Source organism: Micropterus dolomieu, unplaced genomic scaffold, assembly GCF_021292245.1.
Source record: "Micropterus dolomieu isolate WLL.071019.BEF.003 ecotype Adirondacks unplaced genomic scaffold, ASM2129224v1 scaffold_92, whole genome shotgun sequence".
NCBI classification, from domain to species: Eukaryota; Metazoa; Chordata; class Actinopteri; order Centrarchiformes; family Centrarchidae; genus Micropterus; species Micropterus dolomieu.
In genome coordinates this window covers 1-17,695 of record NW_025744091.1, presented here as the reverse complement: position 1 = coordinate 17,695, position 17,695 = coordinate 1, and the positions used below count along the sequence as shown (strand labels likewise).

General features: G+C 41.2%; 2 protein-coding genes across 3 annotated transcripts; both read right to left on the bottom strand.

Moving 5' to 3' along the window:
• Positions 1-1,773: 1,773 nt before the first annotated feature.
• On the bottom strand, positions 1,774-9,928 carry pfkfb3 (6-phosphofructo-2-kinase/fructose-2,6-biphosphatase 3). 2 transcript variants are annotated; one of them, XM_046043187.1, is made up of 15 exons: positions 9,681-9,928; positions 7,942-8,070; positions 7,693-7,789; positions 7,536-7,602; positions 7,358-7,432; positions 7,201-7,257; positions 6,957-7,081; positions 6,657-6,864; positions 6,406-6,552; positions 6,189-6,293; positions 5,827-5,956; positions 5,574-5,701; positions 5,148-5,336; positions 4,841-4,863; positions 4,268-4,337 (listed from the first exon to the last, which is right to left on the bottom strand). In XM_046043187.1, the coding sequence occupies exons 1-15, from the start codon at positions 9,757-9,759 to the stop codon at positions 4,283-4,285; spliced, it is 1,614 nt and encodes a 537-aa protein (XP_045899143.1). In that variant the 5' UTR covers positions 9,760-9,928; the 3' UTR covers positions 4,268-4,282. The 2 variants fall into 2 exon arrangements, with proteins under 2 accessions (XP_045899142.1, XP_045899143.1); XM_046043186.1 differs by lacking the exons at positions 4,268-4,337; positions 4,841-4,863 and adding an exon at positions 1,774-3,296 and having other exon boundaries at positions 9,681-9,926.
• A 3,346-nt stretch (positions 9,929-13,274) lies between these two features.
• Positions 13,275-15,794, bottom strand: LOC123967161 (splicing factor 45-like). The gene is made up of 4 exons (XM_046043185.1): positions 15,707-15,794; positions 15,273-15,371; positions 15,111-15,183; positions 13,275-13,544 (listed from the first exon to the last, which is right to left on the bottom strand). The coding sequence occupies exons 2-4, from the start codon at positions 15,366-15,368 to the stop codon at positions 13,441-13,443; spliced, it is 273 nt and encodes a 90-aa protein (XP_045899141.1). The 5' UTR covers positions 15,369-15,371; positions 15,707-15,794; the 3' UTR covers positions 13,275-13,440.
• Positions 15,795-17,695: the final 1,901 nt, after the last annotated feature.

The following is a 17,695-nucleotide window of genomic DNA, read 5'->3' as shown; positions in this document are numbered from 1 at the left end:
ACTCTGCATGTCTATATATCTCCAACGGATCGGCCACAAAATGGCAAAAAACATCATATGTTCTCAAGCGGCATGTTTCCTCTCTGCAGAAAAAGAGACAGCAGGCAGGCAGCTTGCAGGTATTGCGCAATAATCAAGATAGCGCCCGCTTAGACTCGGAGCAACAACATCAGTGGGTTTCGGAGTTAAAACGGCGGAAAAACACATTTTCAATCAGTAATATTCTTCCATGTCTTCCAGCTTGTGCGGTGAAACCCTTCCAAATGTTTCAGAACACAGCAGCGCGTCTGGTTTTTGATCAGCCCAAAAGGACTCATGTCACTCCATTGCTGTGTGACCTCCACTGGCTACCCATGACCTCCAGAATCAGATTCAAGTCACTAATGCTTGCATACAGAGTGACTACTGGGTCTGCACCCATCTGTCTAAACTCCATAATACAAGTTTACGTTCCTTCTCGGCCACTACGCTCCTCCAATGAACGCCGTCTGGCTCTGCCATCCCTTCACACAAGCCAATCCCAGTCCCGGCTGTTCGCATCTGTGACACCACGATGGTGGAACGAGCTACCACGCGCCATCAGAGCAGGGGCGTCCCTCTCTAACTTCAAGAAGCTCTTGAAAACTCAACTCTTCCGAGAACACTTCCTCTTATAACACCTCTTACTCCTAACATCTAATCTAATCTATCTAAACTTCAAATAAGTCTGCTATTGAACAAGACTGTGTTGTCACCATTTGATAATGAACGCCTCAGAGTTGTTCTCCCTCTTTTGCTTGTCAGAACGAGATTGGAGGCAGAGATGGGAGCAAGGAGAGACACGAGTGAGAGGAAGGCAGACAAAGAAGTGAAGAGGTAAGGGGGTGGTGCTAGCCTAAGCTGCACTCCTGAAACACAATTGTTTGCAGAACAGTTTTCATGGTGAAAATTATAACTGATACCTTGCACCTATCTATCTGGCTTACACACAGGTAAATTCCATTAATAGTATTCATCAAAAGCTACTCAAAACAAGGTACTATCCTTGTCTAAATTAGGATCCAATTATGAGTCATAAGCAAACTGTTAGGTAAACTGTTGGTTCACCTGGGTGAACAAAGGGATTTGTGAATATGACTCATTAGGCAGAAAAACTGTCTACTTAATCACCTGAGTGAGTTTACTGGTGAAAGGATAGATCAAATAGGTCGATAGATGGAAGGTTGATCTAAGTGATTTCATCATACACTGGACAAGTAATGAGTAAAATTTATTTTGATACAATCCTAGAAACAGTTGCCTACATGACATTAAAACTAACTCCCAAACCATGTGTTTGAAGAAATTCTAAAGCCTTGTGATGTGTTAATACCTGCAGTGCTTTCGTAACATGTTAGCAGCCACATCTTTCTGCTCCTTTGGGTCATTTGAAAAACTCAATGTAGATTAATTTTTCATTCCAAAATTATTTTAAAAATAACTTTGTGAAGTTATCAGTCAATATTTTCACCAACCACTCCACCCTTAAAATATATTTATTTATTTTTTTATCTGCCATGGAACTCGAATTTATCACCACTAGGCCTCAGAGTACAATAACCTCATTTTGTGCTCGAGGGTTCTTTTATTATCCACTGTGATGCAATTTCACAGCAACATCTTGACTGTGCCCAGTCACGATTAGCCTGATAAGCAGCATGCAACGCCGTGTGTGAAGCTGTTAATGGGTGCAATAGTGACGTAGATGTAATATTTATGTTGGACAAATAAAATAAGCAAGCAACAAACACTGTATATTTTTCCAGAGTTAATTTATTGGTCCAGCAGATGCAAAATCAACTGTACAACATGCTGACCTCTCATGCATAACCCTCAGATTCAAACAAGGTTGCGTCAAGCAGTCATCCAAAACTACATAAAAAATAAATAAAGAATATAATAAAACAGTTTTTACAAAAACCACATTTCAAGTATCTCAAGCAAACATCTTAACAAAAGTTTACTGAGAGAGGTAAGCGGCAGCTTCTCTCTCAACAGATCGTGCTTTCCATTCAGTCCCAACACATTAGTACAAAAACACACATTTTCATTAAAAAGAGTTCCAAGTCATCTCCCATCCATCTCCAGTTATACTGTATGTACATTAATATTTACAAAAGATATTATTAACAGCACGCATTGTTATAACAAAAATATAGGTGCATACATTTGTGCGTTGCAGGCAATGACAGCAAAAGGAAATCAAGGAAAATAAAACATGAAAATTAAGTTTCCTACCAGTGGAGGGAACTAAATGATGAGCATGTACTGTAGTGCTGAAACTAAACACACTGAAAAAAACAAAAAAAAAAACTAATGTATATTCAAACAGCGAAAAGGAAAATATTTAAATGATATGTGGATTTATTAGGTAAAATGTGGGGCCTCTCCTCAAGCATTCAATCCCAGAGACATAGCAAGAGAAGCAGCGTCAGGCTTGCAAAACAAGCACTACAGGCACTCTACGGCAAAAATCACCTCCATTAAGAGAAGTAACAGGACTTGAAAAACACAAAAATTCAAACAAACGTAAAAATGTATCCCCACTGTGCAAAATTGTCGCTTATTTTGTGGCGTGTCAGCATACAAAGGAGACAATCGAGGCATGTAAATTTACATGAAAATGCCAGTGCTTCCAAAGGAGAGCCAAAGAGTTTACATTGTAAACTAAATACTATACTCTGTATTAAAATAAACAGTGCAACTAAGTTAAGTTAGAGAGAAAAAAAAAAAAAGTGGTATGAGCTGAAAGTTTTATCTAGGCATGAGGGTTGGTCTTTGGTCTCTCCAAAATAATAAACCAGAATACACTGGTTTCCCAGAGAGCCATCCATCTGAACTGTGAGATGTAACAGGAATGACCATTTCCCAGAAAACAAATGTTTCAGTCTCAGAGCAAAAAGAAGAGTCTGACAATAGCAACAAAGGGAGAACTGAGTGTCTTGACGTATCTGAACATAAATATCTTCTGGGACAGCAGTTAAATAACCATGGTCCTTGTTGAATAAAAAGGTTCAGTAGCTTGTGTCCTTGGCTGACGAAATGATACAACAGTTACCGAACTGATCCTTTACATCGGACATACTGAGAGATGTTGCTTCTTTTCTCTTTTTTAAATAACTCTTCAATTTTACATTTCCATGTTGTTTCATTTTATGGTCTTCAGTGAATCTTTGTCCGTGATCCACTTTCTGGCCTCTTGAGCCACATGACACATTGGTGGAACTTCACAGGCAGGGTTGCAGGACTTCACGGCGGCTGGACGAGCTTCTCAGGTTCTGTTAACACACAAAAAAATGCATCAATGACGTTAAGACTTTAGATGCCCTCTGTATTGCAGCAACTATTTACTATGTAACACATTACGTAACACATTTGGCTGCCAGAAGTTCAACAATAACAAAAGACTGTGCACTCTTGCATAAATATCCCCAGGCCAAATGATTCTCTATGTAGTTTAATCCAAACCACAAATTACGGCCTTGATTTCCTCTATGGTATTTTTAGAGGGTGTGAAAACTAGCAACGAGTTCATGAGTGTGTGAACAGGATGATGAGGCTGTGTGTGAGTTAATCCGCAGGGGATTATGAATGAAGCTGACACACTCAACAGCGTTATCCACACTTTTCCACTGAGCCAAAACTAGCGCAGACATGCCACTTTCCCTCATGTAGTCAGTGAAGTGGATTGACACTCCATGTTCATTTAACATACCTAAGAACTATTTGGTTTCCGTGTGGTCGTTGTCTTTGTGGTAGAGACTTTTGTCTCTCTCGCATGAAATTGCCAGGTGAATTTATCAGAAGGACGATATTAAATTACTGTACATGGTACCAAAAATGAGGAACAAACTAGGAGAATTGTCATGTCTGATTTAGTTTCAACAGAGGGCTTTCACTGCGGACCCAATTCAAACTTTGGCGGCCATTTTGAAGGATATTTAGATAACAGCTTCTCTTCTGAAACTCTGGACTTGTCGGTCTCAAACACTAGCCAGCTAATGATCCTTGTTTTATAGATAACTCATTCGATTAGCACAAAACAAGCGCATCTAGTGAAAGCTAGCTTTAGTGTTCCATTTGAGTTTTTGCTAAAAGAGCCAGGTGGTTAAATTAGTTACCTCTTCAAAACCTCCCTTTGTTTAGGGATCAACTTATGAAGAGTTAACTGTGACCTGCTTTAGTTTGGTTGGCAGATATTCATCTATGTCGGATGTGGCTGCTGGCAGAACTATGAAGCAACTGCAAAGCTTCTACAGCGTGTTTACCTTTGAAAGACTAAGAGCGAAACCATTTTCAGATATTGGCGGATGGGTCGTCTTTAAGCGGGACATGACAGTCCAGAAATAAGCCAAATACAGACAAGAACAGGACAGTCAGCATGAATGAGTGTAGTAAGACAAGCAGAGTGTGGTGACGACAGCGTGCATCATAGGAATGTAAACTTGGAAGGAAGAGTTCCACATGAACAAATACAATACGTTTTCCTTCCCCCCCCCCCCCCCCCATTTACAGGAAACAGTGCTGCTAATTCTCAGCATGAAGTCTTTCCTGTGAGTCAAGTCTGAAATAGTACTATTGTGACTATTAAAGTACATTTTGTAATTTGGAGCAAAATGTGGATTGGTATTTCTTCACACAATTACTTAATAAAGGAGATTTAAGTGTGCTGTTCTCAGTGAAGCATTACGGAAGTCCGGGAAAAGAAATGTCAGCAGTGAAAGCAATGTGAACAAAGATAGAGCGACAGGAAGCAATGGATGGATGAGAAAAAAAAAAAAGAAAAAAAGAGCTAGAGATCGTGAACTGTGCGAATACTTACAGGCAAACTTTGCCCAGCCAGTGCTGTAAGGTGCAGGAGGAGGAGGAAGAAGAAGTGGTGGAAGGAAGAGGAAGGAAACAAGTGAGCAAACATAGAAGCAGTCTATACAGAGGCAGTCAGAAAGGAAACAAATGAAGAAAATGTTTGAATGTTTTTAAGGGTGTGGTGATGTCCTAAAAAAATATATATCTATCTATCTGTTCATAGGGGCTCCAACCTCCTTTAACACATACCTGCTGAATCCCACTAACCCTAAATATGCAATGCTTGAAGTTTTAAAGTGCGCTTGTGTCGATGAGAAACATACCTGTCCAGCCAGGGCGAGAGGGAGGTGTGAGGGGCTGCATAGTGCCAGTGATGCAACAGATGGCGGCAGCTCCTGGATTGGAGCCTCGTCTAGGTCATCGATGCGAGGTTTCTTAATGTTTGACTCGGGGCTGGTCAGAGGAGTCACGCTGTTCCTCCTGATCAAGGTGCCAGGGCCCCTCTTCACCTCCTGCAAGGTAAGAAATACCACACATGCGACACTTAGTCTCAGAAATCAAGCAGTGTATGGAAGTATTGTGCCGCTATATTATCTTAAAAAATAAATAAAAAGAGCAGTTCTGAGTGGGTTCATGTAAAAAGACAAAATAATCTAATAATCTGTCATGAGATCATGTGACACAGTCACCTACAATAGTTCTACAGGATATTGCCTGCATTTCTCAGTAATCAGTTTATCAAGCAGTACCTCCGGCCTTTCTCTGTGAGTGTTCACTGCCTCCACATTCAGAGAGATGGACTCCACTTTGCACCCATAGGCGACCGGGGTGAGCTTCAGCACTGTGTGGAGGGGACACTTCAGGTAGGGCATCTCATCTGGAACAACCAATCCCAAGGAGAAACAAAAATATGAACACAGCTGCATCAGACTGGAGTATCAGAACTCATTATTTAGATTATGACGCCACACCACAGGGCTCCTGGGAGTTTAAGTACCCCACCTGCACTCTTATCCAGGAAGTAGGCCAGCAAGCAGCGCATGACGGCCTGGTGGCAGATAACCAGGACGTTCTCTTGCCTCTCCAGCTCCATGATGACCGGCTCCACCCGCTGCACCAGGTCCTGGTAGGACTGCAATCAGGAGAGTGGGGATTATTATTATTATTTCTTGTTTATGTGACTGTAGTTTTATCAGATACCTCTGAAGAAGGGTTGCATTCACATGTCTGAAAGCATAATTTGGATTATTTGGCTAGATAATGGGATCATAGTTGTTAATCTGCTTTTGATTAAACCACAGCAGATGCCCTAAATCAGAGTATATAATTTGTACTAGTTTGTTAAGTGTGAAGGTGTTGTGTACCTCTCCAGCAGGATAGCGATAGTAGAATTTATCTTCATCTCTCAAAGCAAACTCCTCTGGGAATTTCTCCTTCACCTCATCATACGTCATCTCCTCACACACTCCCTAAGAGGAACACATATATATTATAATTATTTTTAAATATATATTTCAGTTTGGAAACACCTAATACAGCTGTGTGATGCGGTGTAAAGGTGTGTGTTGGAGGGACACGCACAGCGTCTATCTCGTTGAGAGCCTTCCACTGTTCGTACGGGACTCCCAGGTGCTCGGAGGTCTGGATGCTGCGACACAGCTGGCTGGTCCAAACCTTTAGATCCTTCAGCTGCTGCTCCTCCACATACCGAGCCAGGGCAGCCGAAAACTACAGCACGGAGGGAAACAGTATGAAGCTGATCCGTCGTGGGGTTTAAAATAGTTGTCATTTTGTTTGCCATGTACTGGGTTCTGTCTGCGCCTGTTTTGTACCTGTCTGCCACGCGGCGAGAGGCCTGCGTCACCGCCCAGCCGCCCCTCCAGGTTGTCGGTGCTCTCTCCGTGCCGACACAGGTAGATGGTCCGGGGCTGGACGTGGATGTTCATCAGGTAGTACACGATCTTACTCTGGATGTGATCCTGAATCCGGTTGACGAGGAAACGCCGCCCCACGTCTATCACCTTGATGAAGGAGAGATCCCTGCAGGCAAACAGGAAGGGAAGAGCGATTAATGCGAGAGTTTGTATTGGGGAATGCAAACACCCTGAGAAAATGAATGCTGATCAATTCACCTGTCGTGTTGATCAGGGTCCAGAGGCTGGTAGCTGGTTTTGTAGCATTCAATTCTCCTCTGGAAATCCAGCATGGCGTCAGTCTTGTTGCAGTCCCTGTAGTCTGGACACGACACCTTCACTTCCTGCAGGGGGAGGAAGACGGTCAGACAGCAAATAACACGCCTGATGCAGAGAGATCTAAACATTTTATAGTGTTACACACAGCAGCAGGACGCATTGTGGCGTCATGTTTGTGACTCACCATGATGTTCGACGCGATGACGTTGGGATCGTCGCACACAGACTCGATGAAAAAGATCTGTGCACAAAAATGTAAAAAGTAGTAACACCGGTTAAGAGTCGCTGCATTGTTGATGATGTCACACCTTGGCTCCTCAGGTCGCCGTAGTATCGCTTACCTTAAAGTTGTTCTCACTGCCAAACTTGAGGATCATCTCTCTCCTTTCTCTTGTGGTGTTTGTGGCATCGAAGACCTGACAGAAGCATGAAACAGCTTTGTAAGACGACGAAGTCCATCGTGTCACGCATTAGGACAGAGATTTGGGGAAAGCATGTGATGCATGACGGGAAACTCACCGCTACTTGGCCTCCCTCATCCTTCAAGTAGGACTTGACATCCCTCAAAGCTGCTAAAGCACACTGCCTAAAGAACGACAGTGGAGATGTTGGGGTTATCATCAACAAATCTGGCGGATTACTTTGAAATGTGTATGTGTGTTTGTACGGAACGTACTGCCTGATTTTCACGGCACACTCATTATCAGGCTTGAAGAAGTCATAGGAGCTGTAGTTCTTGACCGCCTCCCTGCGATACTCGCCCACATTGAAGACTGCAACACAAACACAGAAAGAAGCAACAAGCATAAACACTCAGGGTAGAAACATGAGTTGATGTTGCCAGGCAAAACACTTACACACTACTGTAACTGTTGAGGTACCGTACAAACTGTGCTAGCGTTTGAGTGTGTGTTTGTGTACATACCTTTGGTGGGCATGCCGATCCAGTTGAGGTATCGGGTGAGCTTCCTGGAAATGTACGTCTTGCCCCGAGCCGGAAGACCCACCATCACGATGACCGTCGGGGGGTTGGCGAAGTGTGGGGCGCCAACCACTGCAGAGAGGGAAAATGTAATGACACAGTGCCTGTTTACAAGACTGCAAAAGAAGTCAACATCATTCTTAACATATGACGTGTCATTTTCGGAACTTAGTCAGCAAAGAAGCAGAAGAAAACAGGTATACAGTAACACCGTGTATTAACATCTTGTGCTCTGCAGCTTGAGAGGGCCAGCAGCCAGAGAGCTGGCACAAATAACGACTGGTCCCTGAGAGCTGCAACCTGCCTGAATGTGTGTATTAAAAGCACCACTGCAGCTGTAATCTATGTTGCTCTCCACGCTGACACACTCCCAGCGAGCGCGGGGCAGTCCATTGCCGCCAGCCTTTACTTTCGCCTCACTGCACATCTGACCCACTTTTGTGAGCTCTGAACCAGCTCACATGAGTTCACCAAATATACTGTAACCCCACCCCTGAGGCCCAAGGGAGATTTGATATCATATGATGATGTCGCTGCCAGCTGCTGTGGGTGGGTGGGCAGGGGAGTGCAGGGCGTTGATTCTACATGAAAAATATGTTCCGTAGGTCATTGAAATTGTGAATAAATTACTGCGGATTGTTTGACCAAAGCAGTAAAAACCTTTCATGTCAAAATGTCCTCTGCTTTTTTTCAATCCAGGTGTGCAGGATTTTTCTCTCTCTCTCCATCACTGCAGTTGCAAGCATTGATAGCTCTTCGCCTGCTAACACCCTGAGAGCTCATTTATAATTCATAATATAGTTGCTATAATATTTCTATTCTATTAGATTCAAGCCCTGTGACGTTGTAGTAGCCCCTATTAGAAATTAAGTACTAAACAAAAACAAGTAGGGTAAAATCATCTTCTGCTATTCCAATTCTGAGCTGAAATGTCCCCAAGCGCATTCAACAGAGTTTAAGGGGAAATGAGCCAAGGCTGCAGGCCAGTCATTTATCTTTTCTTGGTTTAAAAGTTCAGATATTTTACCTCTGTCCTCCTCAACAGCAGCTTTAACACATCACTTCAAAAGCGACATATTTAAAGTGAAAATAAGCGCACACCCCCCTCTGCCCTGTGGTAACAAAAAGCCAGAAACGTACTATCGCGCCACGCACACGCGCTGCCGGCCGACCAATTAGAAAACCACTTCAAAAGGCTCCGACGCCGGGCTGCGGGGCGCTGCGGTAACCATGGTGACCGGAGCTGTGACGTGCAGCACGTGCGGACGGAGACCACCAATCGATGAATTGATGAGTCAAACGATCGGCACGCGACAAGTGCGCTGGCGCAAAACAGCAGAAAAAGCGTCTACGGGTAACTACGTCTACAGCGGAAATATGAGAAGAAAACTGGAGTGAACATGTAGATTCTGTTTAGTTCCATTTTAAACACGGGAAATGAAGTAGCATATGATGCTACAAGCTTTAACATGACCACCACAGACACACTGAGAGACAAACGGAGCTGTCCACTCCAGTGTAAAATGAATGAAGACTAACGTTTTAGGCCACGTCCATGTGATATTGTAAGTCAGAGTTAGACAACGACACACTCACTAATAATTCTTACACATGTTGGGAATATCATTCTAGCGCTGCAAGAAAACTCGAAGAATATCATGGAAATATTACAGGTTTTTTACCTCTGCGGGGAGCCGGCTTGTCATCCTTGGTGGGAATCCAAATCTTTTGGATCCTGTTCTGGGTCAGCTCTCTGGGCATTCCTCTGGGACTGAAGAGCCGCACAGTAACACGGAAACCGAGCCGCTTAGATCCCGGGGACAGAGAACCAAAAATAGGTGGCTGTTGGATCAGGAGCCTCCTCCGTTCAGACGGAATGAACCGGGCTGTTCAGAAAGTCTACAGAGCACGTTGAGCCGGGCTAATCTGCCGGTCTGCGCCAAGCATCCGCTATTTAACCCCGCCCGGCCGGGAAGCAACGTGACTGCTGTGACGAAATAGACATACGCACACATCTCCTCACACACACAGGCAGCCACAGCGCCTCTTTGTGGTAAACTCTATTAGGATGATCATTTTACATGTAGTGTAGGAGCCTACTATTGGTAGGCGTTTAGTTTTCACTAATAGTTCTTAAACAAAGGCTGTGACCTCTATTTAAATTTGTCGCTTCATTGTGTTTATTACATTTCTCCTGCATGCGCACCTGGTTCATATTCGATATATGAATTATTGCTCTCTCTTTATGTATTTTAACTGGCTGATTTTTCAAACATTTCTTAGACTCTTTGTTGCTTGTTCATATCATTTAATAAGGGGTTGCAGGAGTAGCATTAGTGTACTTATTTAATGATTTTCATGTGGCCTAAGCAGCTTATTGTATAGATTTTGAATCTAATGTAATTTCTCATTATTTTATATAGTTTTTTATCTGTTTCATACCACGTTGGACAGTTTTACACTCGTATAGCCTATTGCTGTAACATGTGAATTTAATTATAAGTAATAATATTTAGTCTTCTTAATATTATTATTATTACACTCTTGTATTGCTGTAAAGTGAATTTCCCCTCTGGCGAAAAATAAAGCTTATGTTATCGTATTTAATGTATTTTCTAAATGGACCTTTCTTTATTAAATCATTAGCAGTTGAATAAAAGTGACGGTTGTTTGTAATATAGCCTAATTAATGTAGCTTCGTCATTAGATTGTTTATTGCAACGAGACACTATTCCTCTGATACGAACTGGCTATTAAAAAAAAATAAAAAACAGACAATTGAATGGTTGAAACCGGACCTTAAACATTTTCTCCACTTTCCTCACGGCCGCCTGCTTCTGCAACATGAGCTCCGCTGTAGGTCCCTCAGTCTGAGCTGAAAGCTGGAGGAAACGTGCAGAGTCGCACATCACCTCAATCTGCTTCCTCACACTGGGCTGTCCCATTGAGTCATAAAGGGTGTGATTATATGTATATAGTGATTTGGTGTATACATCAAAAAGCCCAAATTGACCACATTTAAGTGGAAAAAAAGAAGGGACAGGCTGTGAAACCAGACTACCTTGATTAATTAGATTAAAATAAGCACAGTAAAATAAATATAGTAGATTATTATGTTTGATTGATAGCTGAGGGACTTGGAGCTTTTATGATCTGTAAAATTATATATAGCTACTCCACTTTCTCCAAAAATGCTTATCAAGAGTGTATCTCATCAAACTTATTATATTTATGTCATTATTTTTTATCATAATTTTTAACCAACTTAATATAATTATTTCTAATTTGCAGTGTATGTATGCTGCTTTATGCAGCATCTGGGCAGAGAAATAAATACTTCTCAACTCACTGTGTATCTGACCACTATGAGGAGATTCTCATGCACACACACACACACACATCATCTCATCACACTATTAACTTGCGATATTTTACAAATGTAAATATGTTAATTGCCAGTGGCTTATAACCAGGGGGGTCACCAGCTTGTCATGGTAGTGAGGCTTATGTGAATTTCAATTACCCTAGAGCTATGTCGGCCAGAGATTTTAGGCTCCTGGTTGGGACACATGCGAATAGGTTGAAGGGTGGGAACAAAGAATGACAAGAATGACACCCCACCCCCCAACCTGGTTGGGGGGTGGGGTGTCATTCTTTGTCTGGTTCCCATCATAAAAAAATATTTATTACAGAAACCAGAAGCAGTGGCTTGTAGTGCATCTATATGATTTCTGACCTTCTCATGACTTTGTTCTGTTTGCACGTGCAGCTTTTGCTTTTTAATGCTCTGTGTTACCCAGCGACCCTGTACACAGGATAAGCGGTTGACGATGGATGGATGGATGGATGTTCTGTGTTATGTAAGCACTTTGTAACCTCTTTTCAAAACGTGCTGTACTGTATAGGGGAAAATTTCCTCATATATATTATATTAGTTTTCTGTCTACAAGAGTATGATATTGCTACAGTGTGTGAGGATTTACAGGAAATTATGTCTGCAATGTAAAAAAAAAAACAATCATCAACCATTTACAGTGTACTGAAATTCCTCTGTTGCGTCAATTTGGACTTGTCTTTTGACAAGTCTCTGACCTCTCTCCAGCCTCTCCCTCAAAAAACCTCTTTATGGCACACCAAGTGATATCCTGTTTATTTAATGGAGTTTATTAATCAGAGTGACACTCTTTCCTGTTGACCACCTGAAGAAAGGGCAGCTGCGAGACAAAAGAGAACAGCGGTATAGTTGTGATATTTATGTGTTGAACATCCTCCCCAAACAGTAGGTGTGACTGTAGTTAGTTATTTTCTTACACAAGAAAAATAAAAATAAACTTTCTTTATGACCCAAAAGATTCGGATGTGTCACTGCCTGAACTGAACATGTTCGGGTGGAGAAACTGTGGTTGTGAAACCAATATGGGTTGTTTGTCATGATAGTGAAACACTTTTAAATCTTTGTCTGATTAAAAAAAAGTTCATAATAATGTCTTTTTGTTTTCTTCAGTATGCAAACAAGAGACGACGGCCTTGGTTTAATTTTTCACATATATTGCAAATGAGTTTGTTTTAGTATTTTCTCAGGAGGATAAACTACTTATGTCTGTCAGATTAGCGTCAAGTCATACAGCCAATTGCATAACCTTGTGCACATTCACGCTTTCATCATCAGTGTGGTTCTTACAAATAAAACACATACACTGCTACTTCTACTCGAGCAGGATATTTAAGTCTCTCCATAGCCCTTCGAACGTCTGTTCAAATGGGTCTCGCTTGTCGTTTCTGTTTTCATCCAACCCGTTTCCCTGATCTGAATTAAACCTGCTCCGGTGGGATCCTTCCTGACGCGTTTCACTGGAACCTCCAGGGCCCTGTTAGTGCACTTACATAAGTTCTGAATGAGGCTGGGGCTGTGTTCATCGTCCCAGTCCCTTTCCCATAATCCATCAAGGCTAAGTTAAGACTATGGGGCCCTGGGGATGTGTGAACACTACTGTGGAACCAGTTACCTCAGATGAAATTCAGAGGGAAAACTAGGCTTCTTGGATATTATGAGCTGTTCCACAACAGGATGTGGACAAGTTTTGAGTTTCATTTATGATTTTAATAGGAAGTGTTTATACCAGGGTTAAATATTTAACATTCTGAAGCTGAAAAACAACTGCAGTCCAGTCAGCATGACTAGGCTGATTTCCAATACTACATTTCAGAGAAAAAGTAGCAATATTCAGAAGAAAAAAAACACAACAGCATGGAATAATGATACATGAATAAAAGAAAACAGTACACAAATACCCTTTATTTTGTCTTGACATAAAGGTATTTTTCATCACAGGAAAAAAAACAATTTCTAGGATCAATACATACAGACACGTCACTGCCATCCAGGAATCATTAAAAAAAAGTTTATTTACAAATAGGAATCTGTCAGTGCCCGGAGAAACATCAGACCTGCTCGCCAAGATCCAAAACCCGAAACTTGTCTAGATTGTAGAAGCAGGCCTTGACGACTCGCCCGCCGAAATAACGTCCATTCAGGTCTACCACAGCTGCAGAGGAGAGAGACGGTTAAAAGATTCCCTGTATGTTTTAAGACATACAACAATACTCAACTTGGAAGAATAATTGGTGTCTGACACTGGTTTTCCATAAAAAAGTTTAATTACTTCATTAAAAATTCTTAAAATTACATCTAGTCCATCTCCATCAGTGAAAAACTAGTATATCTACTATAAATTCTGACATAAATTCCTCTCATATGTTCACGTAACTGAGATTTCAGCAGGCGCATGTAAAAACAGTCCAGCTCACTGCGGCTGCTCCGTCCTGTTTCACTACTTCCTGCAATATATTTCAAACTGATCTACTGTCAACAAACATCAAAAATGATGTCTATTTTTGTAGATGCATTTTTGATGAACTGTAGCATTCACATATTGCATTTCCTGTGACGACTTCCAAATAAAAGTCAGCTCGTTTTTCCCCAGCTAAAGTCTTTAAAGGTGACGCTGCAGCAGCATGAAAATGTTCGGTCTGCATTAGCTGAACAGCATTTTTTCCAAGAATGTCGCCACGGACACAGTTTGTAACACCGCGAGTGGAAGAGCTTTAATCAACAGGACAATCACCATTGTGTGACCTCATTAAGCTATTCTGACTTACAGACATTATCATTGTTTTATTGCCCAGCCCTACTACCTCAGTGTCCCTGATTTATACGTTTTCTGTGACTCTTCTACGATTCACTTCTCACTGTGTGGTTGTTGAACAATGGTAAAAGTCTCTTGTTCTTTTGGTTTCATTCTTCAATATTAACCTAGCCCTAGTTTCTGGACATATTTGAATGTGATGTCTCATCAGTTATCCAAATGAAGAAGAGAAACACACCAAACTAAATGAAGCCAGATTTGTTTTAAACAATTCACCTGTTTCATGGTGGATAAATATGACATCACTGTGGCTTCCCATGACTGTCACCTGTGCCTACAGAGACAGCAGACAGTACGCTGTCCTATAGTTCACACACACTTTAAAAAGGACAGGAAGTGTTCATTCTGTCCTGTCTGACAGCGTTAACCTTATTAATGATCTGAACAACCTCATATAGTTGCATCATCTATAGAAATAGATCACTCAGTGTGAAACAATTCCTAATGGCTGAAGCCCTCCGTATCATTCTTCGAGTGTCTGTCCCGCTTTCTGAGAGCGATGATGTAAGCGCGGCCGCAGTGGGACTGCTGGGTTGCTGGGGCACATATGATGTAAAACCACAGGGAGCAGAGTCTTACCTTCTTTCTGATCTGGGCCAACCCATTTAGAATGGGACACACTTTCACCCACACTATTAGAGCAGTTATACAATGGTAGGAAGAAAGTGATGCAATTACATAAAGTTGATCGCCCACCCAAAAACAGCTGATAAATATTGAAATGCCATTCTAATTTCAAAATGAGGTGTCAGCAAAGGTCAGGATTTTGACATTTAACCCATTCTGAGGCAAGTGTTTAATGATCTGCATCGATAATTTTTCCAGGTGAGTTCAGCCTTTAAAAAATGTTAGGGACGTTGAACTATCTCTTTCAGGTTTGTGCACATAAGACAACTAAATACTGACCTTTGATGGCCGACTCCACCCTCTCAAACTCCAGAAATATCCTGACAGCTTCGTCATCTAGCACCTCTGCAATCTGAGAAGCAAAAAGTGCATCCATTTTGTTTGTGATTGTCCTATTTGATGCAAGAATTCACTTCACACTCTGTAATTCTCATCTCTCACCTCAAAAATGACACATTTAACCACTTTGCCATATTTCTCGCACTCTTCTTTCGTCTCTCCCTCCAGGTCTTCGTCCACCTCCCCTCGGCCCACCATGTTCTACAAAACAGAAACACAGACATTAGGCTCACTTGGACAGGACAATGGAAGATAACGAAATCTGATGTAACCGTTTAACAAAGCCTGCTTTCAAACCGCAACTACAAGGTCTTCTATTGTCTCCATTTTCTAACCTCAAACTAATTTCGAGAATTGGACTGAGAATGAGTTGTATTTTTTTCTGTGCTTAAATGTGGAACGTAAGGTTTGTGAGATATTCGCTTAAGCAAAAGTCCAGATCTCATCACTAAGACACAATGATACTGATGCAAAACAGCATTTAAAAAAAACACACACACACACACACACACACACACACACACACACACACATACCCTCAGCAGGACCACTTTGGTTGGGTTTTTGAGGATCTCTGTGAGCGGGTTGGCCTCTGATTTCTTGGAAGAATCAGCTGGTTGGATGGAAACAGACAAAGTTCACTTTTTTTCACCTCAAAGAATATTTACAGGCTGCTGGTGAGCTGGATGGAGCAACTGAAGGCATGCAACAATACGGGTTATCGTATTGTATTGAGCTTGATTCAATACGCGTGATACATGAAGCAATTCAGGACAAAGACTGTTCAAAAGACTGTTCTGTGTTTGCTGAGCCGATGTGATATCCACCTTTTCTGTCACGCCTGGCTGTTTTAGTGATATTTTAAAGTTCTGCTTTTATTGTGTTATGCATGCTGCTGAGAAAACACTCAATTGTCACTCAATTGCAACACCATTGTTAGTATTCCTATAAAATTGACTGACTGTTGGATAAATGTCTTACATCAGTGCTGCTGATAAAAAAAACACATTGTTTAATATCGGTAACACATAAAACTAGCCGAGGAAACCTTTTAAAAGTTTAAAATCTTTAAAGTAGGGCTGGACAATAAAACAATAACAATAATTATCGCAATATATGTTTTTTCAACAACAATATATTAAATGTTCAATAAATGTTTGATTTTATTCACTTGAATAATACACTAATTAGGACTAATTTTTTTATTAAGATTTTTATTTTGTTGAGGAAAAAGGACTGATAAAAGCTTTTACTTAATTTTACTCATGCATATTTGTTGACAAAGATTTTATCATAATTGTTTTGAATGTTCTACCTCAGATTAGTGAAGTGATCCACTGTTTGGCCTCAAGTGATGACTATAAAAAAAGAGTTTATAACCACCAGGTTTCTTTAACTTTCACTCAGGAGCAAAAATCAGCCCTTAAACTCAAAAGAATTAACGATTTGGTACTTATCGTGATAATTATCGATATCGAAAGAAATGAAACTTTTTATCGTGATAACATTTTTGCCCATATCGTCCAGCCCTACTTTAAAGCCAAAGTTCGACATTTTCGGGAAATTCGAATATTTGTGTTAAATGATAAGATTGGTACCAATTTCATGTCTATATGGTAATTATGAAGCTACAGCTTACAGCTGGTTAACTTATTTGGATAATACCAGGCGGAAGCAGCTAGCCTGTCTCAAAGTAACAAAATCCACTGACCAGCACTAAAGCTCACAAATTAACACACATCTTGCTTGCGTATTCTGTCCAAAAAAAAAGTGTAAAATGACAATTTTTTGTTTTACAAAGGGTGTGTGCTATACTATTTTTTGGCTCTGAGCATTGGCCAGACAACCAGCGAGAAAGCTAGGGAGTTACTGTGCCTCGCCAAGAAGAGGTCTGGATCATAACACACTGTAAGCAAATTGATGTTTTTACATGTTAAAATAAGGTTGCGTTAGGTTAGTTGGTAGGAGAATCTAATTTTTCTGCCAGATATTGCGATTCCAAAGTTTTACTGAAGTTCAATATTCACCTCAGCAGCAGCACAGAGCAGATGAACCGGGCAGGAAGTAAAACAGAACTGCATAGCGGATCTGGTTGATTTGCAAAATAAAAACACCCTTTGCAGACTCTTGATCGTACATAAACAATAAACACAGTTAAAATAGACAAAAAAAGAAACAATTTAACTATGTAGCCTACTTAACCATGGTAGAAGCACAAAAATCATGGAAAACTGAACAAATAATCAAAATCTGAATGAGTCATCAAACTCACATGGGCAAAACTCTCTTATTCTGAAATGCTCCATGTAGATATGAAATGTTAGCCTGCACAGAGCAGAACGGAACGCGCTCACAGAGAGCCGTTATCCGTAGTTGAAGCACACAAAATGAAAAATTAACAACACGTTAACGTGTAGACTAAATGCTCCGCTGCTGAAACACTTCAGAGTGAGTTGAAGCCGGACAAAACCGCGACAAAGCCACTGCCTGTGTAACTTCGGCTGACGCCATTATCCCATGTTTTC

Bases quoted from the DNA above. Each gene is read 5' to 3' on its own strand.
- pfkfb3 (XM_046043187.1), bottom strand. From the start codon at position 9,759: ATGCCCAGAGAGCTGACCCAGAACAGGATCCAAAAGATTTGGATTCCC. The intron at 7,258-7,357 runs GTAAGCGATACT...TTTTGTGCACAG, and splicing joins GCAGTGAGAACAACTTTAAG to ATCTTTTTCATCGAGTCTGT. The intron at 4,338-4,840 runs GTAAGTATTCGC...TCCCGCTTAAAG, and splicing joins TGGCTGGGCAAAGTTTGCCT to ACGACCCATCCGCCAATATC.
- LOC123967161 (XM_046043185.1), bottom strand. From the start codon at position 15,368: ATGGTGGGCCGAGGGGAGGTGGACGAAGACCTGGAGGGAGAGACGAAA. The intron at 15,184-15,272 runs GTGAGAGATGAG...TTTGCTTCTCAG, and splicing joins TTAAATGTGTCATTTTTGAG to ATTGCAGAGGTGCTAGATGA. The intron at 13,545-15,110 runs GTCAGTATTTAG...TCTCCTCTGCAG, and splicing joins GGTGGAGTCGGCCATCAAAG to CTGTGGTAGACCTGAATGGA.